This window comes from Artemia sp. Qi Xiang Cuo, chromosome 8 (genome assembly GCF_049724085.1).
Source record: "Artemia sp. Qi Xiang Cuo chromosome 8, ASM4972408v1, whole genome shotgun sequence".
In the NCBI taxonomy this organism is placed as follows: domain Eukaryota; kingdom Metazoa; phylum Arthropoda; class Branchiopoda; order Anostraca; family Artemiidae; genus Artemia; species Artemia sp. Qi Xiang Cuo.
In genome coordinates, this window is record NC_142801.1 from 66,294,530 (window position 1) to 66,313,189 (window position 18,660).

The 18,660-nt window shown below is 38.1% G+C and overlaps 1 protein-coding gene across 2 annotated transcripts in view; it reads left to right on the plus strand.

Annotated features, from left to right (window-relative positions):
* Window positions 1–18,660, plus strand: part of Gyf (GIGYF family protein Gyf) — a 99,947-nt gene that overhangs the window by 25,460 nt on the left and 55,827 nt on the right. For both annotated transcript variants that reach the window (XM_089093684.1, XM_089093685.1), the window contains exons 5-7: window positions 5,711–5,909; window positions 10,713–10,938; window positions 18,197–18,563. In XM_089093684.1, the coding sequence (XP_088949810.1) occupies window positions 5,711–5,909; window positions 10,713–10,938; window positions 18,197–18,563 (792 nt within the window). The remainder of the gene's footprint in view (window positions 1–5,710; window positions 5,910–10,712; window positions 10,939–18,196; window positions 18,564–18,660) is intronic.

Sequence of the window (18,660 nt, forward strand, 5' to 3'; positions counted from 1 at the left end):
TCCATTCATTAGCTTGCTGTATAGTGTTTTAAGGTCTGCAACTTCTTTGGTGCCTAACTTTGTTTCAGGTTATGAACAGGGATCATCGTCAAATAACTCGGAGACCAGCACGGCGTGTAGAGCACTATCAACTAGCAAGAGACCTCGAACAGCTCGTGAAATAGCCTTTCCACTTTGGAGATGGGAACAGTGTTTGGGGCATATGCAAGTTCCAGGACTTCGCGGAGACCGGATCCTTCCATTGTGTATCCTATGCATCCAATAAAGCTCATGGTTGTGTGAAACCCACCGAGTTTCAGAACTACTGCTGAGAGATCACTTCCTGGTTCAGAAGCCTCAACCATTTTCATAACTTTCCACCACAATGGCTGATCGAAGGTCACGACTGGGGCGAATCCATGGCGTTTAGCTTGGTCTGCGATGAACATCAAGGTAGAGGACACACAGGTGTCATCACTGGCAGACAGATCAATCATCGGGAGAAATATTACAGACGCTTTCCCCGGATGGTTTCCAACCATGACAGTCTGATGTGTCCCATTCCATCCCGGCCTTGGAGTCTTCAGATACCACAACGAAAGCCAGAAAACCGACCTTAGCGAAATAGGCTACGAAATTTTCCGCTAGATGGCCGTATATGCTGTTAAACCTTAATGACGACAATCTTAGAATGTACGGAACTTTCCAAAAATATAGCATTCAGTCGATAGGGCGACGTTATTCCTGACTTCATTCGCCCCAACGGACGAAAAAAGGGAAATATGGCCACGAAATACGAATTTCTTGTTTGGTGACGAATGTGAAACACTAACGGTGGGACATAACTTGAATCTGATGTGATATTCGAATTCAGCACACAAAACTAGTTCAGAAACATGTCTCCCATGAAGTAAATGCTAAGCTCTAGGATAACAGAAAATTTCCGCTAAAAACAACAAAAAACAAACGGAAAACGCTAAAAAACACTTATTTTACACCCCACTGGGTTTCTCAACTTTTGATATGTTGTACAGTTTTTTTTTTCTCTACAAGATGGTGTAAAAAAAATTTCTGTTGCAATTTGTTTGCGGTCGAGTCCTATTTGACGCTAGATTGACTGTACTATAAATGTACTTCTTCAATTAGCATTTTTCTCTAAATGCAACTAGCATTTCATCAATTGTCAAGCAGTCGCCTGGTTAGTAATTTGCTTTGCAGTCAAGAGGCTTTGCACTCGAATAGGATTTGCAGTTGTGATCAAGAAACTTATTTTATTGAAGCTGGAGTTCCACCTTTATCGTGATGTGTGTGCCTATAGTCAACCCTAAGATAATTTTCTAGATAGTGCAATCGCTTCAGGCTCATCGAAGCGTGGAGAATGTCCAGCCCAGTTCCATCAGCTACAAAGCGACCTTTGTAATCTTCACTACCCGACTCAAATACTCTACAGATACAGAAGGCCTAAAAAGGCTCGCGTCCCTATGGCATAGACTGGTTTCAACTACGTTTGCTTATCTATATTCTAAACTTATAATGCAGGCGGTATTCGTCAATCTTGGCATTGGTATGAAGGACAATCCTCTCAAGGATCTCGGCTGTGATAAAAGGTCCCATGCCTTTTTATGGGGTTTTAGGTTTTTGCTCCCTCGTGTGCTCTTTGAGACCTGAAAAGTATATAACAAGATTACAGGTTCTCGTGCCTCCTCTGTTAGAAGTCTTTGGCTTGTTCGTAACATTTAGTCCAGGACTTTTAGGGTTTGACCCGGACAAAATTGCAATATAAACGAAAATGGTACCAAAATGATCAGAAAAAAATTCTGTACAACATACTAAAAGTCCTCAAAACTCCGAGTGGGACGAGTACCCGAAAAACAGGGGAAAAAGGGGGAAATGCGGGGGAACTTGGGAAAAATGCCGAACATGCCCAGAAAATAGTTCAAAGTGAGTTTTCTGGGGCTTTCCCATACGCTGATCACGAACCTGACATCTAAAATTCAGTATAGAATAAAAGTACAACGGAAAACGGGGGGAAGAGGGGACAAAATTTAAAAATACTGGGTAGGGTGATAAAGCATTTTGAAAGATATGTTCTGGGGTATTTTGGTCGGTAGCGCCTAAAACGGGGTTTGCACCTGAAAAGAGCAACCGGAGCCCCACCACCCTGAGAGCCCAGTGGGAACTATGGTACGAACAGGGACAGTTAACTTCTAGGGTAGAAATCAATTTGGAATGAGTTTTCTGGGGTTTTCTTATCTGCTGATCAAGAAACTGGCACCTAAAATGAAGGAGAGAAAACGAGAACCATGAAAACCGAACAAAACTGGAGGAAATAACGGAAAAGGGGAAGGGAAGCCTGACTCCTGAGCCAGCTGCTAATGGCTAATAAGTAGGCCTATGGACAAAATAACTCGCTTAAGTATCAAACTTTTACTTTCTTGAATCACAGACTTTTCTTACAACCATTTGAATTACTAAACATAAAGAAAACAGCCGCTTGGCAGTGATCACAGTATAAAACTTCAGCTATTATAGGTAAAATTTGTACTTTCGAAGGCAATATCGTTGAATAAAAAACAAAAAAAAGAACTTCAGTAACTATAGGTAAAATCTGCACTTTTTAAGGCAGTAGAGTTGACTTGAAAAACACAGCATTGATGTCACTAGTCGAGCTCCTCGTCTTCGACAATCTCGTTGTCCCTGTTCAAACAGTTGATACCCTGACATTCTCCGCACCCGAACGTACACGCTAATCCATTTTTCTTGCAGCTGCATCGCGAGTTCTCGCAGCCTGTCTTACAGTTGTATATCACGACACTCAAAAGAGTCTGAGGTGCGGGCAACAAATCGGTCATCACAGGCAAGTATTTATGGTCTCTGACGACCCAATCCCAGTCAGCCAAGTCGAGGTCAGCTGGTTCCCCTTTCCAACGGGATACCTGGAGGCGCACTCGCTGGGAGTGGAATGAAGCTGCAGCTTTGGTTGGCGGAAGCCTTTCAGGCTTAACAAACGCCGTAGTATTTGACGAAGAAACTTTTTCCAAGAAAATTTGATGTCGCAGCTACGTGAGATCTTCGTTTGGTCGTGCTTTATACAAGCTGAGGAGAAGATATTCACCCGCTTTCACAATTTCATCTTTAGACGATGATTCATCCAGAAACACTTCGCATTTTTTCTGAACACTTCGCTCTTTTTCAAAAGTGGTACCACAGCTTGCTTTCCAAGTCCGAAAACTCGTCAGGTCGTGTCACATCCCAAGAGTGCGTGCCCTACCAGAAGTAGCCTGGATACTTCTCCCATTTTTTTTAAACTTCGTTGAGGCACCAGAACCGTGTTATCGCTTCTTTTACGTTCGTTGACGATTCGAAGTAAAGTGTTTTTGCATTAGGCGGGAGGTGATACAAGAGTAGAATCAGAAGGTCAGTGTCGTTGCCAAGAACTATTGTTTCAGAGTTTTCTGCTTTCGTTACGGCAGTCTTCACGATTAGATAGTCAGCATCGTCCTTCGCATGGGCGACTTCAAATCCTTTGGCTCTGAGTTTTTCCCCGATGTAGCTTATAATTTGCTGTTTGTTCTGAGAGTTGCTCAAAAACTCTTCCTTCTTTTTCTGGAGCTTCATCCCTAAACTGAAATCGATCACTTGATGCTGGCTTCCCTTACACCGTCGGTTGAAAAAAAAATCTCGTCGTACCTTGATTTATCCTGCTACCATGTCACATGTGTAAGCATCCACGCAGACTGGGGACTATTGGATCCGCTAGATGTCATTCCGTCAGGACAGGTTTTGTCATCGGCACTGGAACTCCGCGGTGACTAGTCTACCTTGCTTCTCTTACTGAATGTCGAAATAGAACAGGATTATGTTGACGAACCCACGCGCTTGTTGATAACGGCGAGGAATAAGGAATAAAGTAATTTCAGTTTCTTTCCGTATTTCTTTCTCGAGTTTTTTTTTGCCTTTTCCGAACCTATGGGGTAGCCGAAACTCTTTAGATCTCCTGTATTAACATTTGTAAACATTTCCACATGCTTTCTACCCATACCCTTTCTCTTTCCCTTTTTACCCTCCCCCCCCCCCCATTTCCCGTTTTATGTTAATCAATTTTTTTATATCATTTTAGTTCTCAATTTCGTAATCACCAGATAGGAATACCCCAGAAAATATCTTTCAAATCGCTTTCTACTCCTACCCTGTATTCTTCTCTTTTTCCCTTCTTTCCCCTGGTCCCCCGTTTTCCGTAGTATTGTTTTTCTATACTGAATTTTGGATGTCAATTTCGTAATCAGCGTATGTGAAAAACTCAGAAAACTCACTTTAAACTATTTTCTGGGCATGTTTTGCATTTTTCCAATTTTCCCCCGCATTTCCCCCTTTTCCCCTGTTTTTTGGGTACTCGCCCCACTCGGATTTATGAGGACTTTTAGTATGTTGTACAGAATTTTTTTCTGATCATTTTGGTACCATTTTCGTTTATATTGCAATTTTCTCCGGGTTCGACACTTTTTTGAGCTAAAAGTCCTGGACTAATTGCTCTGGTTTGTCAGTTGTTTCATAGGAGCCCAGATTCTAGCTATAAATGACATTTCCAGCTCTGAAAACCAATGAAGATTAGATTTATTTCCTAAGAAATAAACTAAAAAGGGTCCAGTAAACACGAAAATGTTTTCTTCTCGAATGTAGGACACTTACATAAGTTGAAACGAAAGTAATTGTTATCTAAAAGCCTCGAAAAAACTTAATTTGATTTATCTGTTAAGCCATAAAAAAGTTACACAAACTGCAGGGTGGATCTGTTGGACCCCAGAGCCCTATGTATACGCACCTGTAAGTGATTTCGAGATGTTCTTTACCTGAGGTTTAGAACTCAAATTGTCCGAAAAATACACAAGATATCAGCCTTCCAGCACAACCCAGAAGTACAAGATGGACAAAAAATTAGTGCTGACGTCTGACAGATCCCACCCTGCAACCCTTTGGGGTTAACACATGTTTTGAGCCCGTCGACATTCTCATAAACCACGGCCAGATTTACAGTGATGCAGTAGCAGACCACTCGCACTCCACCAAAAAAAGATATTAATAATCTTTTAAAGTTCAATATTACCCTCAAAATTTTCAAAACATGTCCTTGACAGGTAAACGTAGCATTATAGTTCCACTCATACTGCATTAATTACAATGACGCGTTGGTGATATCAGCGTTAGCGATGACATATTTATAGAGACATTGTAACTTTATAGGAGGGGAGGTATATCGTGACTGAGGAAAATACTAAACGCTCTAGCTCACAATTAACTGACATGGTTATATATCAAAACAAAGCTGTGTTGCTTCGCTACATATTCAAAATTTACAAATTTTTAGTGTTTTAAGCCCTGAAAACAACTAATTACGTGATTGGCTGAGCCAAGAAGCGTCGGACGTTATGTATAAAAAGGAAATTAACTCTATCGTTGGCTATTCCATGAGGACCAGAAAAATCCCCTTATCAATACCCCCCCCCCCTTCCAAAAAAAAGAAGTTTAATATATATATATATATATATATATATATATATATATATATATATATATATATATACATTCTATTTTAAATGAATTCTAATATGTTTTATCGTCTAGCCTAACTCAATTTGGACATCAATGGCCTGCTCTCAGACAGCATCCCAATTTACTACTGATTAAATTCCGTAGTAGCTGGATTTTTTCTCTCTTTTTTTTTTTCTTGTAGAGCCTTGCAGACCGCAATTGGAATGGAGATGAATGGTCAAATACGTCCCCTCGTAAAGAATTTGTGCCGCGAGGTGCAACGGACAATTGGCGCTCTCGCGATGGCTTCCGTATATCAGAAAGTGAGGGAGAAAAACCCCGTTGGTCTAAACGTGATGATGATGAAGGATGGAAAACAGCTGGCAGAACTGAAAAATGGGGTCAGTATTTTCCTTTTTTAAAACTTTACTTAGGACTTTGATATACTTTCGACTAGTTTTGCAGTTTTCCTTCCGCTTAAAGTGATAAAAGCTGAAGAAATTATTCATAAGTTTATACACAGATATGGATGGAGGACCTGCCCCCCCCCCCCCTGAGAATTGTTGGATTAACTATTATAAGAAAATACAAAAATTAAGACAAATATACGAAAACTGTGACCCTTAAGCCTAAATACGCATAATATAGATACAATATGTGGCAATTACCTCACAAAATTCGGGTTACTGATTTTTGATCGTTTGTCATGCTTAGAAAAATATGTGTCCTCCGTCTTAAGGGCACGGGCTGTGTAAAATTTGTTGATACAGGACGAGGCAAGTAGGCTGAAACTTACTTCTGTGGGGAGGGAAGGGTATCATACCCCTCACAACGTACGAATTATGCGCGAAATGGGATAGATCGTAATTAGTATTGGAGAATAGTATTGTAGATTTTTTTTGGGGGGGGGGGGATATTTTTGTACTATTTTTTGCTTGTTTGTTGCAAGTATGAGCTACTGTATTTTTGGATATAGAAACTTGAAACTAAATGTGATGAACAATGTTCATCACATTATGTTCATCATGTTCATCACATTATGCTCATTGAACATACTTCTGTAATTTACGAAAAGTAGCTAGATCCAATAAAATTTAGCTGTTGCTCAAATACGATCTTTAGAGCCATATTTCTTAGAAGCTATGGAAGTGCCATAGCCTTAGGTTTACACAGGTTAAAAATGGAGTGGGGTAGGTAATTTTCCATATGGATCGAAAAAAAAATAGGTAAGGAATTCTCAGGAGCAGCTACAACCTAGTAAAGACCAAACTCCAAATTTTGTAAAAAAAAAAAAAAAAAAAACTTGGTCGTCTTGGAGACACTTTGGCGTCTCTCTCTAAGAAGGGTCTGGAATGCGATTGGTCTCGTTGCCCCGCCCTCTTCTCTCTTGCTAAAATTCTGTCTAAATTTCTAGAAAGGTAAACATTTCTGAACGCATAAGGACTGAAAGAGAGCCCCCCCTAATGTCCATGAGACTGAAATTAGACATGCATTGCACAGGGTTCTGACTTCACTAGGATGAAACATGATATACTCATGTGTAGGATAATAGGTTGGTTCGGTCCTTAAGAAAGAAATTGGAAGTACAACGAATTTGTCCATATTCACTACCATGTCGTTACTGGCAGCCTGGTTCTTAATGTCCACGATAATACCATACGCGTTGCTTGGGGAGTCCTTGTGGAAATTTCAGTTAATGATAGATCATCGACGCACTTCCATCTTTCTGGATAGGACTCTGTCAGCTCGTTGACCATGACAAGAAACAAAAGAGGACCAAGGATTATTCATTGTGGCACCACAGTAGATTTGAACCTCGGTTGAGTACGCGCTCTTATATTTAATGCTTTGTTTTCGATCTGAGAGAAAGCTGGCAATTATTCGAACTAAAGCGGGGGTGATACTATATCTTGTAATTAACTTTTTGATGAGTTTACTGTGGTTGATCAGGTCGAAAGCTTTTTTCAGATCTATTGCTATGAGGTTTATCCTGTAGCCGGCGTTGTCTAGGTTCTTGAGGATTTTGTCCAGGAGGCTTACCAAATAGTGAGCTGTTAAGGTCTTGGGAAGACTACCAAATTGCTTTGGATCCACCATGCTGATAAGTTTTTCCTTAAGCCAGGATGAAAGGAATTGCTCATAGACTTTGCTAAATACCGGGGTAATATTGATCGGCCGAACTCCAGTGAAGTCATTAGGTACGTCTTTTTTACTTGTCGGTGTCACATATTCCTTCTTCCATAAAGACGGAAAGCTGCCAGAAATAGTGATGTGGTTAAATAAATCTGAAAGTGGTTGACTAAGTTCGTCTGGGAATGCTTTTGTGATTTGGATTGGGATATCAATTGGCGTGACGCTTGTTCGTTTTAGCATTCTAAGTTTATTGGTCACAATTTCGGCTGTTATTGTTGGGAAGTCTTGATAGTCTGGAGGTAGTTGTGGTATCTCATCTGGGCGCAAGGAAGTACGGTTTGTACAATACTAGCCAGGTGGGTGTTAAGTTGGTTGGCCAATTCGGTATCTGTATTATCCAAGTTGAAATCGACACACATAGTTTCATTTCCTACGAGCTTTTTAACTTCTTTACACCACTGTTGGGGTTTGGATTGGAACAAATCATTTACTTTACCTTGATAGTAGTCTTTTTCCGCCTGGCGTGTCATTTTGTTCTTCAAAAGAATAGGTTGCTGGCGTTTCCCTTCTTTGAAAAATCTTCGTTTCTCAGCTATCAGCTTTTAAACATCCCTCGAAATGTATGGACGGTCGGCGGAGAAGGACTTGATTTTTCTCTCGGGGAAGTAACTGTGAAATTTTTCTAGTAGAGTATTTTAAAGAATTTCTGCTTTTGAATCGGCAGTGCTGGCATTCAATACATCTATCCAATTTTTTTTAGTTACCCAGTTCCCAAACTCGAACAAACTAGTATCAGTGATTGGTCGGCTGGTCTCTTTCGTCGTGTACGTTATTTTCACGCTGTTCGACGGATTTAGCTCAAGTGAGAAATGATAACTGCCACCCAGGGGCTGTGGGTCATGAAGTGGGTCTCCCTTCATGGGCATAGATTCAAACACCACCGCCTCTTTTTCCCTGGGGATGGTCATCTGGTCTAAGCTAAAAACATTTATTAAAACAATTGATATTCAGAAGATCGATGTTTTGGCGGTGAACTTCTGTTACCACCAGTACAGTTGACTAAAGGATGCGTGCTAGGGTTTCTATTTCAACTACCTTATCCGGGTTGAGACTTTCAGCGTTAGCGTAGAAAAAATTTGGTAGTGAAAATTTAGATAACGGGTATTCCTTAATCTTTGTCCTCTTCTTCAGGCCGGTGTTATTAGGCTTGTGGCAAGTTGAGAAAATTTGAAGAGAAGAAGAGTGAAGTGGGTCTCCCAGATCAATGAACTTTTGGAAAATAGCACGAACTAAAATGCGCAGTTTTTTTGGTTAATTGTGGGAGTGAAACGGGAATAAGAGGAAACTTCCTGAATTATTTTTTACTTAATTCTATTTGTTCAGTTGCTTATAAATTTGTATCTGTTTATGTTATTTCGAGTTTTATTTTTTTTTTTTTTTTTTTTTTTTTTTTTTTGGTGCAGTTGTGTATCAATATACATGGCAATGACTAAGCTTGTGGGACTTTTGTAATATTTGGTCATATTTGTAGCGATTATGTCAAGTGATGTTCCTCCTTTTGTAGTTGTGAAATTTACAGTATTACTTAACTCAAACGCCCTGTAGAAATTTTACAGTTTCAGCTTATTACTATCACCGAAAACTAACATCGCACATCCGGGCCACTTACCTGAAACGTAGTCGGCACTCAGGTGGAGCTTTTCAAGAAACCTTTTCTTCTGTTCGTAGGGCTGGCCAGGCATAGAAAGCGCACACAGTCAAATCATTGATTCTCCTTGGAAGTCTTTTAGGTTGGATTCTTAGCCACATTATTTAGTCACGGGATTCAAGACATGGAACATCAATAACACTTGTAGCTACCTTCATGGGTATATATTTCAACGCCACCGCCTCTTTTTCCCTGGGGGTCGTCATCTGGTCTAAGCTTAAAATATTTATTAAAACAATTGATATTCAGAAGATCGATGTTTTGGCGGTGGACTTCTGTTACCACCAGTACAGTTGACTAAAGGATGCGTGCTAGGGTTTCTATTTCAACTACCTTATCTGGGTTGAGACTTTCAGCGTTAGCGTAGAAAAAATTTGGTAGTGAAAATTTAGATAACGGGTATTCCTTAATCTTTGTCCTCTTCTTCAGGCCGGTGTTATTAGGCTTGTCGCAAGTTGAGAAAATTTGAAGAGAAGAAGAGTGAAGTGGATCTCCCAGATCACGACCACAAGATCCACTAGCGCAAGCAAAGCACCATGACTGCTCTAAACAATAGTTTCTAGACAGTTGCTGGGGGGAAGGGGGTGAGCTGGGAACCTTTCTTTCCGGATGGGGGGAAAGAAAGGCTGCTCTCTTGTTGCTTTTTCTGAAGAAATATGGGAGAATTATAACATGGTCACTTTTAAGGGTTGGCAATTGAGGAATTGAAAGAAAAAGTTTGCCCTTTTCATAGGTATATACATCGATTTGGAATGCTGTTTTTCTTGTACAGCATCCCCTCTTCAGAAAGCTTTAACGTTAAACCAACATAGAACCCTACAGTTCAGCCTAAAGTTAAATACTTTTTTATACTTTTTATATCATGTATTTGTTTTGAAATCAGAGAAAGAAAATTCGTGTTGATCTCGAAGCAGGGTGAAGATGACAGACCTTGTCGCAGATTTAGTTTGACATTGAAATTAAGGGTGATGTTCAAGAAGACACAGGTAAGGATGTAATGGCTTTAAAATTGAATTCAGAAAGATGTTCAATGAAATTAAAGAGAATTTCTTCAGCGGAAAATTTAATTTTGCTTCTAGAATTTTGTCTTCTTCTCGAAACGCAATCTAAAATGAAAATTTGTAGAATAGGCTTTTTTTCTTAAAAACAAATTTGTTTCAGAAATATACTGTTTTCGACAAAAAAAATATTAACCTTACTTTTTCCAAATATGCTGTCACTATTTAGTGGGAAATGGGGATACTGAATATTGCAAAAATGTACCCAAGATCGTAAAACTATAAGGCATAAACTTAGCTTAAATTTACATAAACGAATTTATATTAATATTCGATCAAAATAGATTTAATTTTTTCTACTTTAGTCCGGGGTGGTAGCGGTTGGCGTGAAAGCAATCGTGGCAATTATCGTGGCGGTGATAGTGACGATGGCTTTCGCGAACGACGCACATTTTATGGAGGAGATCGTGGTCGAGGTCGTCAGCACCATCAAGAGGATGTAGACGAGGAGGACCCTAGACCAGGCGGAGCTTATGGAAGAAAAAGCTATCCTAGTAAAACCTGGGGAGATGCTTCTGATATACCTGAATGGTAAGTAGTACTAGCTTTATTTTATTGACGCGAGAACTGAACCAATTCCATAAAAGTATGTTTCTGAAATGTGCCTGGACTTACGGAAGTTATGAAACACAGTTACATAGAGGAGTCTCGCCGGGGAAATTGTCCTGTTATGGGGAAGACACCGTGGAATGGGTTTTCCTTTTTATTATTATTATTATTAATATTGGTTGGATGTTTTTATATATACTAGTTTTTTTGGTACTATATATTAAAGAATATTGACTGCTGTGTTTCTTCATGATTTTTTCTTTTTTTCAAGGGGTTTGTGAGTAATGGTAGGTAAATGATAAATAAATCGTAAAAGACGTTAAATAGGGAGACTATGGCGACACTAGCATCACCAGGCGGAGAAATAGTCGGGGCCACTCTGAAATTCATTTTTAGTGCATGTGATGAAAAAGACTCATGGCGATTCGCAATATTTGTTTCTTTTTGAACAAGGGTGTGTTTGGGTCATTTCACGCGACAATATCATTATAGTAGCAAAATTCATGTCCAAAGTATAATTTTAAATACGACAGGAGTGCTTCTCAGCTGTAAAATCTTCAGCCCACTGTTGTCTGGTAATAATTAATTTTGATGTTGTCAGGTAATGGTTAAGTTAGACATATGTAAAAAAAAAGTTATTGGAAGTTTCACTGTTGTCAGGTATTGGTTAAGTTTGACATATGTAAAAAAAAGTTTTTGGAAGTTTTAAAAATGCATAATAAGTTATGTAGGAAGTACGAACCAGACAACGTCATGTTACTTAAGACTATCATGTTTATAGAGTGAGTACTTTTTATTCAGTTAGGGTCAGATTTCATCTAATTCTTACATGTATATAGACGGAAATGAAATATATGACGGAAAATCCAATAAAATATTTACTAAATATTAACGCCTTTTTTTATTCGTGTTTATTTTGCTTTTATTATGCTAGATTATTTTGTGTAATGTAGACAATTCTTTTGTGATAGAACAAAGAAGAAAAAAATAAAATAATTAGGAAAAATATAAAACCAAACGAAAGTGATTTTCAGCCGGTGAACACAACGAAAAGACAAAGCAGACAGTTAAATCTACGACCTCCGCCAAGCCGTCACTGTGCAAAAAAAAAATATGTTTCTTCGGTGTTTTATCGTGCGTTACGTGTAGCCAGTGTGGTCTCAAAACGAATTTCAAGCAATTTTCTGGAGACCTTCATCTAATTCGCTCGCCCGTAGATTACCTTTGAGGCAAGGATCTGTCCGAATCAAGATTGCGATTACTTGTCTTATATTATTGAAAAATTAAATAGAAGAACTACGAAAAATTTACACTTTTATTGCGCATTTCGCTTTTGAAGCAATACAAACACAAAGGGATCTTGGATAGGATATAAGAATACAGTTCCTCCAGAGGCATTGAAGACACAGAGAGTGTAGGATCGACTTTTCACTTGGGGGGGGGGGGCAGCAACCCTGTCGTCCAACCTTGCGTTAGCAGGGATCAATCCATGTGCCCGTGTTGCCAAGTGGAGCATCAATCCATTATACTGCCATAGTGTCAAAGGAATCTTTACATGAGAAAATTCCATGCTCTTGATTAAAGCATGCTTTCAATTAGAATTAAAGCTGTTAATTAATAAATTAAAATTAAATATTTTGTCACTATAGTTTTAATGTTAAACTAACGAAATAGGAGAGGAATCTGTCTAGTGTTAGACACGACAGGAGCAAATTTCAAGTAAAATATTGGTGATTATTAACTGTTTTTTAATTTCTCATTCTTAATGCTTTCTCGAAAGCACCAGTCAGACTTAAGTGCAGAGAGATGAAAGCTGAGAAAGGGGGTAGCCCTTGATTTACGTATGGATATTGCTTTGTTTTAAGCTTAAACATCGCTCTTAATTTCATTTCAAAGCACCAGTTCATTTACCGTGAACCATTAGGAGAACAGTGTAACTTGAAATATTGCTTAAATTAGGCTCAGGTAGTCGTTTACATTCGAGTTACTAATTTATTAATGGTTCCAGGAAATTACAAAAAGGCCGGATTATACAGAAAATATAGAAATCAGAAGACATATCGTATGAATTTCTTAATCCTTCTCTTTTGGAAAGGAACACGGGGTTAAAGCCCACTCCGCCTCTTACGCGACTGCCTCCAGTGGCTTTCAACTAAAACTTACCGTGAATTTCCTTTTTTGTCCATTCTACTCTGTTTTTTAACTGTTATTTTGGTTAATTTGTGTCGCTGCTTGTAAATTATAACTTAGATCATTAGTTAAATCAAATTATTATCTTGATCGAGCTTTAATATATTTTTAAAATTTACAGATATAGATATAAATTAATAAAAAAAATTCGAAGAATGATGGATAGGGCTAGTGATACATTTATTTAAAAAAAAAAAAGGGTAACAGACATATTTCCCCTGTCAGAAAAAAAATTAAGCTTGAAAGGGCTGGCCATGGTATCCATTGACAGTAATCAATCATACAAAACAACTCAGATGCTAGACAAAAGTTGGAGAACAATCACTTCAATAGAGACCTAGAGTTTTTTTGTTTTTTTTCGTAACTTGAAATCTGGAAGGTTCGGATGATACTTTAAATAAAAAAAAAAGTTTTTTAAACTGAAAGTAAGGAGCGACATTAAATCTTAGAACGAACAGAAATTATTCCGTATATGAAAGGGGTTGTGCCCTCCTTAACGTCTCGCTCTTTACGCTAAAGTTTTTATTGTTTAAAAAAAAGAGTTGTGAGAAAGTCAAACTTTAGCGTAAAGAGCGTGGCGGTGAGGAGGGCTCAGCCCCGTGCATATACGGAATCATTTCTGTTCGTTGTAAGATTTAATGTCGCTCCTTACTTTCAGTTGAAAAAACTTTTTTTTTATTTAAAGGCTGCGAAAGCGGGGGCTTGGGGGCGGCAGCCCCCAACTGTGCCTCCTAATCCCTGTACGTTTTAAGGTTCGACCTAGTAACTCAGCCTCTTTAACTCTTTAGAAAACGTAGTTTTTTTCAAATAATTCTGATATAAAAGGATTTGTTTGCCCGTGACTTGAAAGCAGGAAGACTAAGAGAATACTTCATATAATTAGGCAGTATGTTGTGGTAGTAACGAAATCAAAATTAATTCCGAAATAAAAATAATTTCTTTGCCTGTTACTTGAAAGCAGGAAGACTTGTAAAAATTCTTCGTATAATTAAGTAGTACGTTGTGGCAGTAACGAAATCGAAATTAATCAAAATCAGTTAAAATTAATTCCGAAATAAAAAGAATTTCTTTCCCCTTGACTTCAAAGCAGGAAGAATTGGAGCAGGAAATGTAACATGCGAAATCTCATCATTTTTATACAATTAATTAAAAAAAAAACTTTTTCCACAAAATAAGTTTTTCAAAGAAAAGTAAAGAACTCCATTAAACAAAAAATGAGCAAAAATAAAATCAAATATTCTACCAAGCGTGAAACTACCACACACCAGCATTAATAAATAAATGAAACCCAAAACAGGCAGAAATTACAATAAATAACCAAGTCAAACTCAAAACGAGCAGAAATTAGCATAAGTTGGGCTCAAAACCCCTATGCCTTCCCAAGCCCAGAACATAATTTGCACTTTACTGAAAAAAATGTAAATGTTTTTACTTTTATAACTTTAATAAGTCAGATTATATTAACATTTTAAGTAATAAATGTCAGTATATGTATATTAAACTGACAATGCACATTCATTTGTATTTTTTCAGTAAAGTTGGTTTCGTTTTGGGTTTCATTTATTTATCGATGCTGATTTGTTGTAGTTTCACGCTTGGTAGATTATTTCATTTTATTTTTGCTCTTTTTTTGTTTAATGGAGTTCTTTACTTTTCTTTGAAAAACTTATTTTGTGGAAACAGTTTTTTTAATTAATATCTGTTCGTTTTATATTGACATAGTCTTTTCAGGGAAAAAGAAAATAATACTTTAAATCTTTACGTTTTTTTAAGAATTTATAGTTTGGCCTGCTATTTGTATGCTGGAGAAATAATTTCAGTAATTGTTAACAACATACACCCTTTTAAAAATCTGGACACAAATAGTACTGTTTAATTTAGTTTCATATCTCCTCTAGCTGACCTGAAATGGAAAACTTGATACCATTCGCAAAAAAATCTGTTTACTTTCTTTGATAGCTGGGATACACTTACGCTATTTTGATTTGGTTAAATTTTAAGAGCAGAAGTAGGCCCGGAAGTTTGAACATAATACCCTCAGTCGTTCTTGGAATACTGGTGAGATACCTTTTTGGGAATTAGCATTAACACAGTGCATTTTGATTTAATTTTAAGGATACATTTAGTTTTTAAACATAAAGGTAAATGGGAGGGTGGGCGTGGGAGGGAGATTAGTTTCCCTCCCATCACTTTTGACTGTTAAAAAGGGCATCAGCCCTTTCTATTTTCAATCGAATGAGCCCTTTTCGGAGTTCCTACGACAACTCCTTCGATACAAAGTGCCCAGGTCTAAACAACAACAACAACAAAAAATAATACATTATATACACATCGAACTTTACTAAAAAAAAAATGTCAAGTCTTCCAATCACTTTTGACTATTAAAAAGGGCACTAGGCCTCTTGATTTCCAATCGAATGAGCCCTTTTTGAGTTTCTACGACAACGCTTTCTATAAACACCTTATATGCTCCTAGGGCATAAATTACAACCCTTACCCTAAGGGCTGTGAGGGTGGTTGTCATCCTCTAAGACCTAATTTTCAAAATTTTCAACTACGTTAAAGAAAATGGCTGTCTCAAAATTTTGATTGGAAGTGTCTTGAAAAATGGCGTGAAAGGGGTGTTAGTCGCTCTCCAGTCACTTTCAATTATTAAAAAAGGCACTGGCCCTTTTAATTTCCAATCAAATGAGCCCTTTTGAAGTTTCTACGACAACGCTTTCAATGAAAACCTTATATGCCCCAGGGCATAACATACAACCCTTGCCCTGAGGGCTGCGGGGGGGGGGGGGTTGTCATCCTCAAATACCTTATTTCCAGAACTTTCGGCAACGATGAACAAAATGGCTATCTGAAAATTTTGATTGGATGTGTTTGGGGGAATTGTGGGCGTGAGAGGGGGGTTAGTTACACTCCAATCACTTTCAACTATTAAAAAGGGCACTATCCCTCTCAATTTCCAATTGAATGAGCCCTTTTTGAAGTTTTTACGACAGCTCTATGTATAAAAACCTTTTATGCCCCCAGGGCATAACTTACAACCTTTGCCCTGGGGTGTTATATAGAAATAAATAATTTCTAGAAATTTCAAGTACTTTTAACAAAATGGCTATCTCTAAACTTTGATTTAATGTGTTTGGGGAAATGGTGGGCGTGAGAGGGGGTTAATTACTCTCCACCCACTTTCGACTATTAAAAAGAGCAATTTCAATTTCTAATCAAATGAGCCCTTTTTGAAATTTCTATAACAAGTTTCTATATAAACCTTATATACCCCCAGGGTATAATTTACAACCCTTGCACTTTGCTCTGATGGGGTTATTATCCTAAAAGGCCTAATTTCCTGAACTTTCGACTACGTTGAACAAAATGGATATCTCAAAATTTTGATTGGATGTGTTTGGGGAAATGGTGGGCGCGAGAGGGGGGTTATTTGCCCTTCAATCACTTTCGACTATTAAAAAGGGCACAATCCACTCCAATTTCCAATTGAATGAGCCCTTTTCGAAGTTTCTACAACAACTTCTTCGATGCGAAGTGCCCTGGTCTAAAGGAAAAAAAAATAATATATATTACATTGTGCCAACATCGTTCTTATATACCCCCAGAGCATAACTTAAAACCCTTGCCCTGAGGGTTGGAGGGGAGTGACTTCCTCAAAAACATATTTTCTATCTGGAAATCAACTACGCTGAACGAAATGGCTATCTCAAAATTTTGTTTGGATGTGTTTGGGGGGATGATGGGCGTGGGGGGGGGGGCTAGTTGCCCTCCATTCACTTTCAACTATTAAAAAGGGCACTAGCCACTCCGATTTCTAATCGAATGAGCCCTTTTCGAAGTTCCTACGACAACTCCTTCGATACGAAGTGCCCTGGTCTAAGACCAAGAAAAAAAAATAATACATTGTGCCAACATTTTTCTTTACTTAGGCAGCGCTATTGCGCTGCCTATGATTCTGAAAAAAGGCTTATGCCAGCTTTGCCTCTCGCTCAGACTAAGAGAAAGTGCCAAGACAGGTGTCTTGGCACTTTCTCTAATTAGACATGGCTCTTAACTTTTTGTCACTTGATTTTAATTCATTGGGCATTATGGTCTAAATATACCCAATATGCTTGTTGTTAAGCCATGTTAGATGTGCAATATGGCTAAAGAAATGCTAGATGCTTTTCATTTTAATTGTCTAGAAATAGTTAAACACATTTATACGAATGAATGTATATCAAACAATAAACTAAGAAAATTACGGTTTCATTAAAGGTGATTCCGAGATACAAGGGATTCCTTTCGCTTGTTAGTTGAAAGCAGGAAAACTTTTAGAATCCTTCACATAATTAAGTAGTATGTTGTAAATATCTGAACCATAGTGACATCTGGACCATATTTTCTAGCATTTATGATCATGATGGTGTCTCTTATAAGTAAGAAGATAGGGGGTTAGCAGTGTATTCAACTATTTACGTGGGAAAATTTTAACCGTGTTGTCACGAATTTAGGATACATTTATTAATTTATTCTTTTTAAAATGCTTACTTCACCAGAGTTATCGGATTCAGATAAGAAGTATTTGTTCTCTTTTAAAACATGCTTCAAAATTACCTGCCAAAATAGTTCATATATGGTAATTTTATACAACTTATTTTAAGAATTGTTGGCCCCGCCCCGTGCCTATGAAAGGCTATCTATATTGCAATTTTAGGTACTTGTCAATTAGCTGGTACACACGTAAGATAGATGCTAAAGGAAACTAGTCAAACGGGTATCAGTCAATAGAGAATTGGATCGCAAAGCGTGGTTTGTCATTGCGTTTACATTATTTAAATTATTGTTTTTTGGGGTTTGGGGGGGGGGAAGGTACCTGGGATAGATTACGTATTTAGTATATGCTATGCTTCACCCCCACCCCCCTTTTGTGCAAATATATAGCCCAAATTTGTTTCTAAACTATTATATTTTCATATTTTATTTTATTTCATTAGCATTAACCAAACTTGACTTCTCGCGTGTGTACCAGCTAATTGACAAGTACCCAATTTTATTTTATTTCAAGGGCGGTCGATACTTCCAAGGACAAAAATGGATCTTTTGACGCATCTGGTGCATTTAGAGGTGATGACGATGATGCTGACACATTCGTGTCATTTGAAGATGAAGATCGTTATGCAGATGGTTCACCTCAGACAGATTTACCATCGACAGTTTTAAAGGAAAATTCCACGGAAGAGATGAAGAAAGCCGTTCCGCCAGAAAAGGAACCTACAGAAGGCGTGAAAGCGGAATCGAAAGAGCCGATCAAAGGACGAGATAGGATTGACCGTGCCCCTGGAAGTCCGGTAAAAATTCAGCGGGTTCTCACCACTATGCCTCGTGGAAACGCAACTGAAAATCAGCAAAAAGTCAAATCACCACCATCCCAGGTATTTTTGTTTCTTTGTGGGGTAAAGCTGTCATGTAAGTCCAGTTGAGGTTACGATCCAGTTGAATAAGTAACAAAATATTTTGTGTGTATCATTA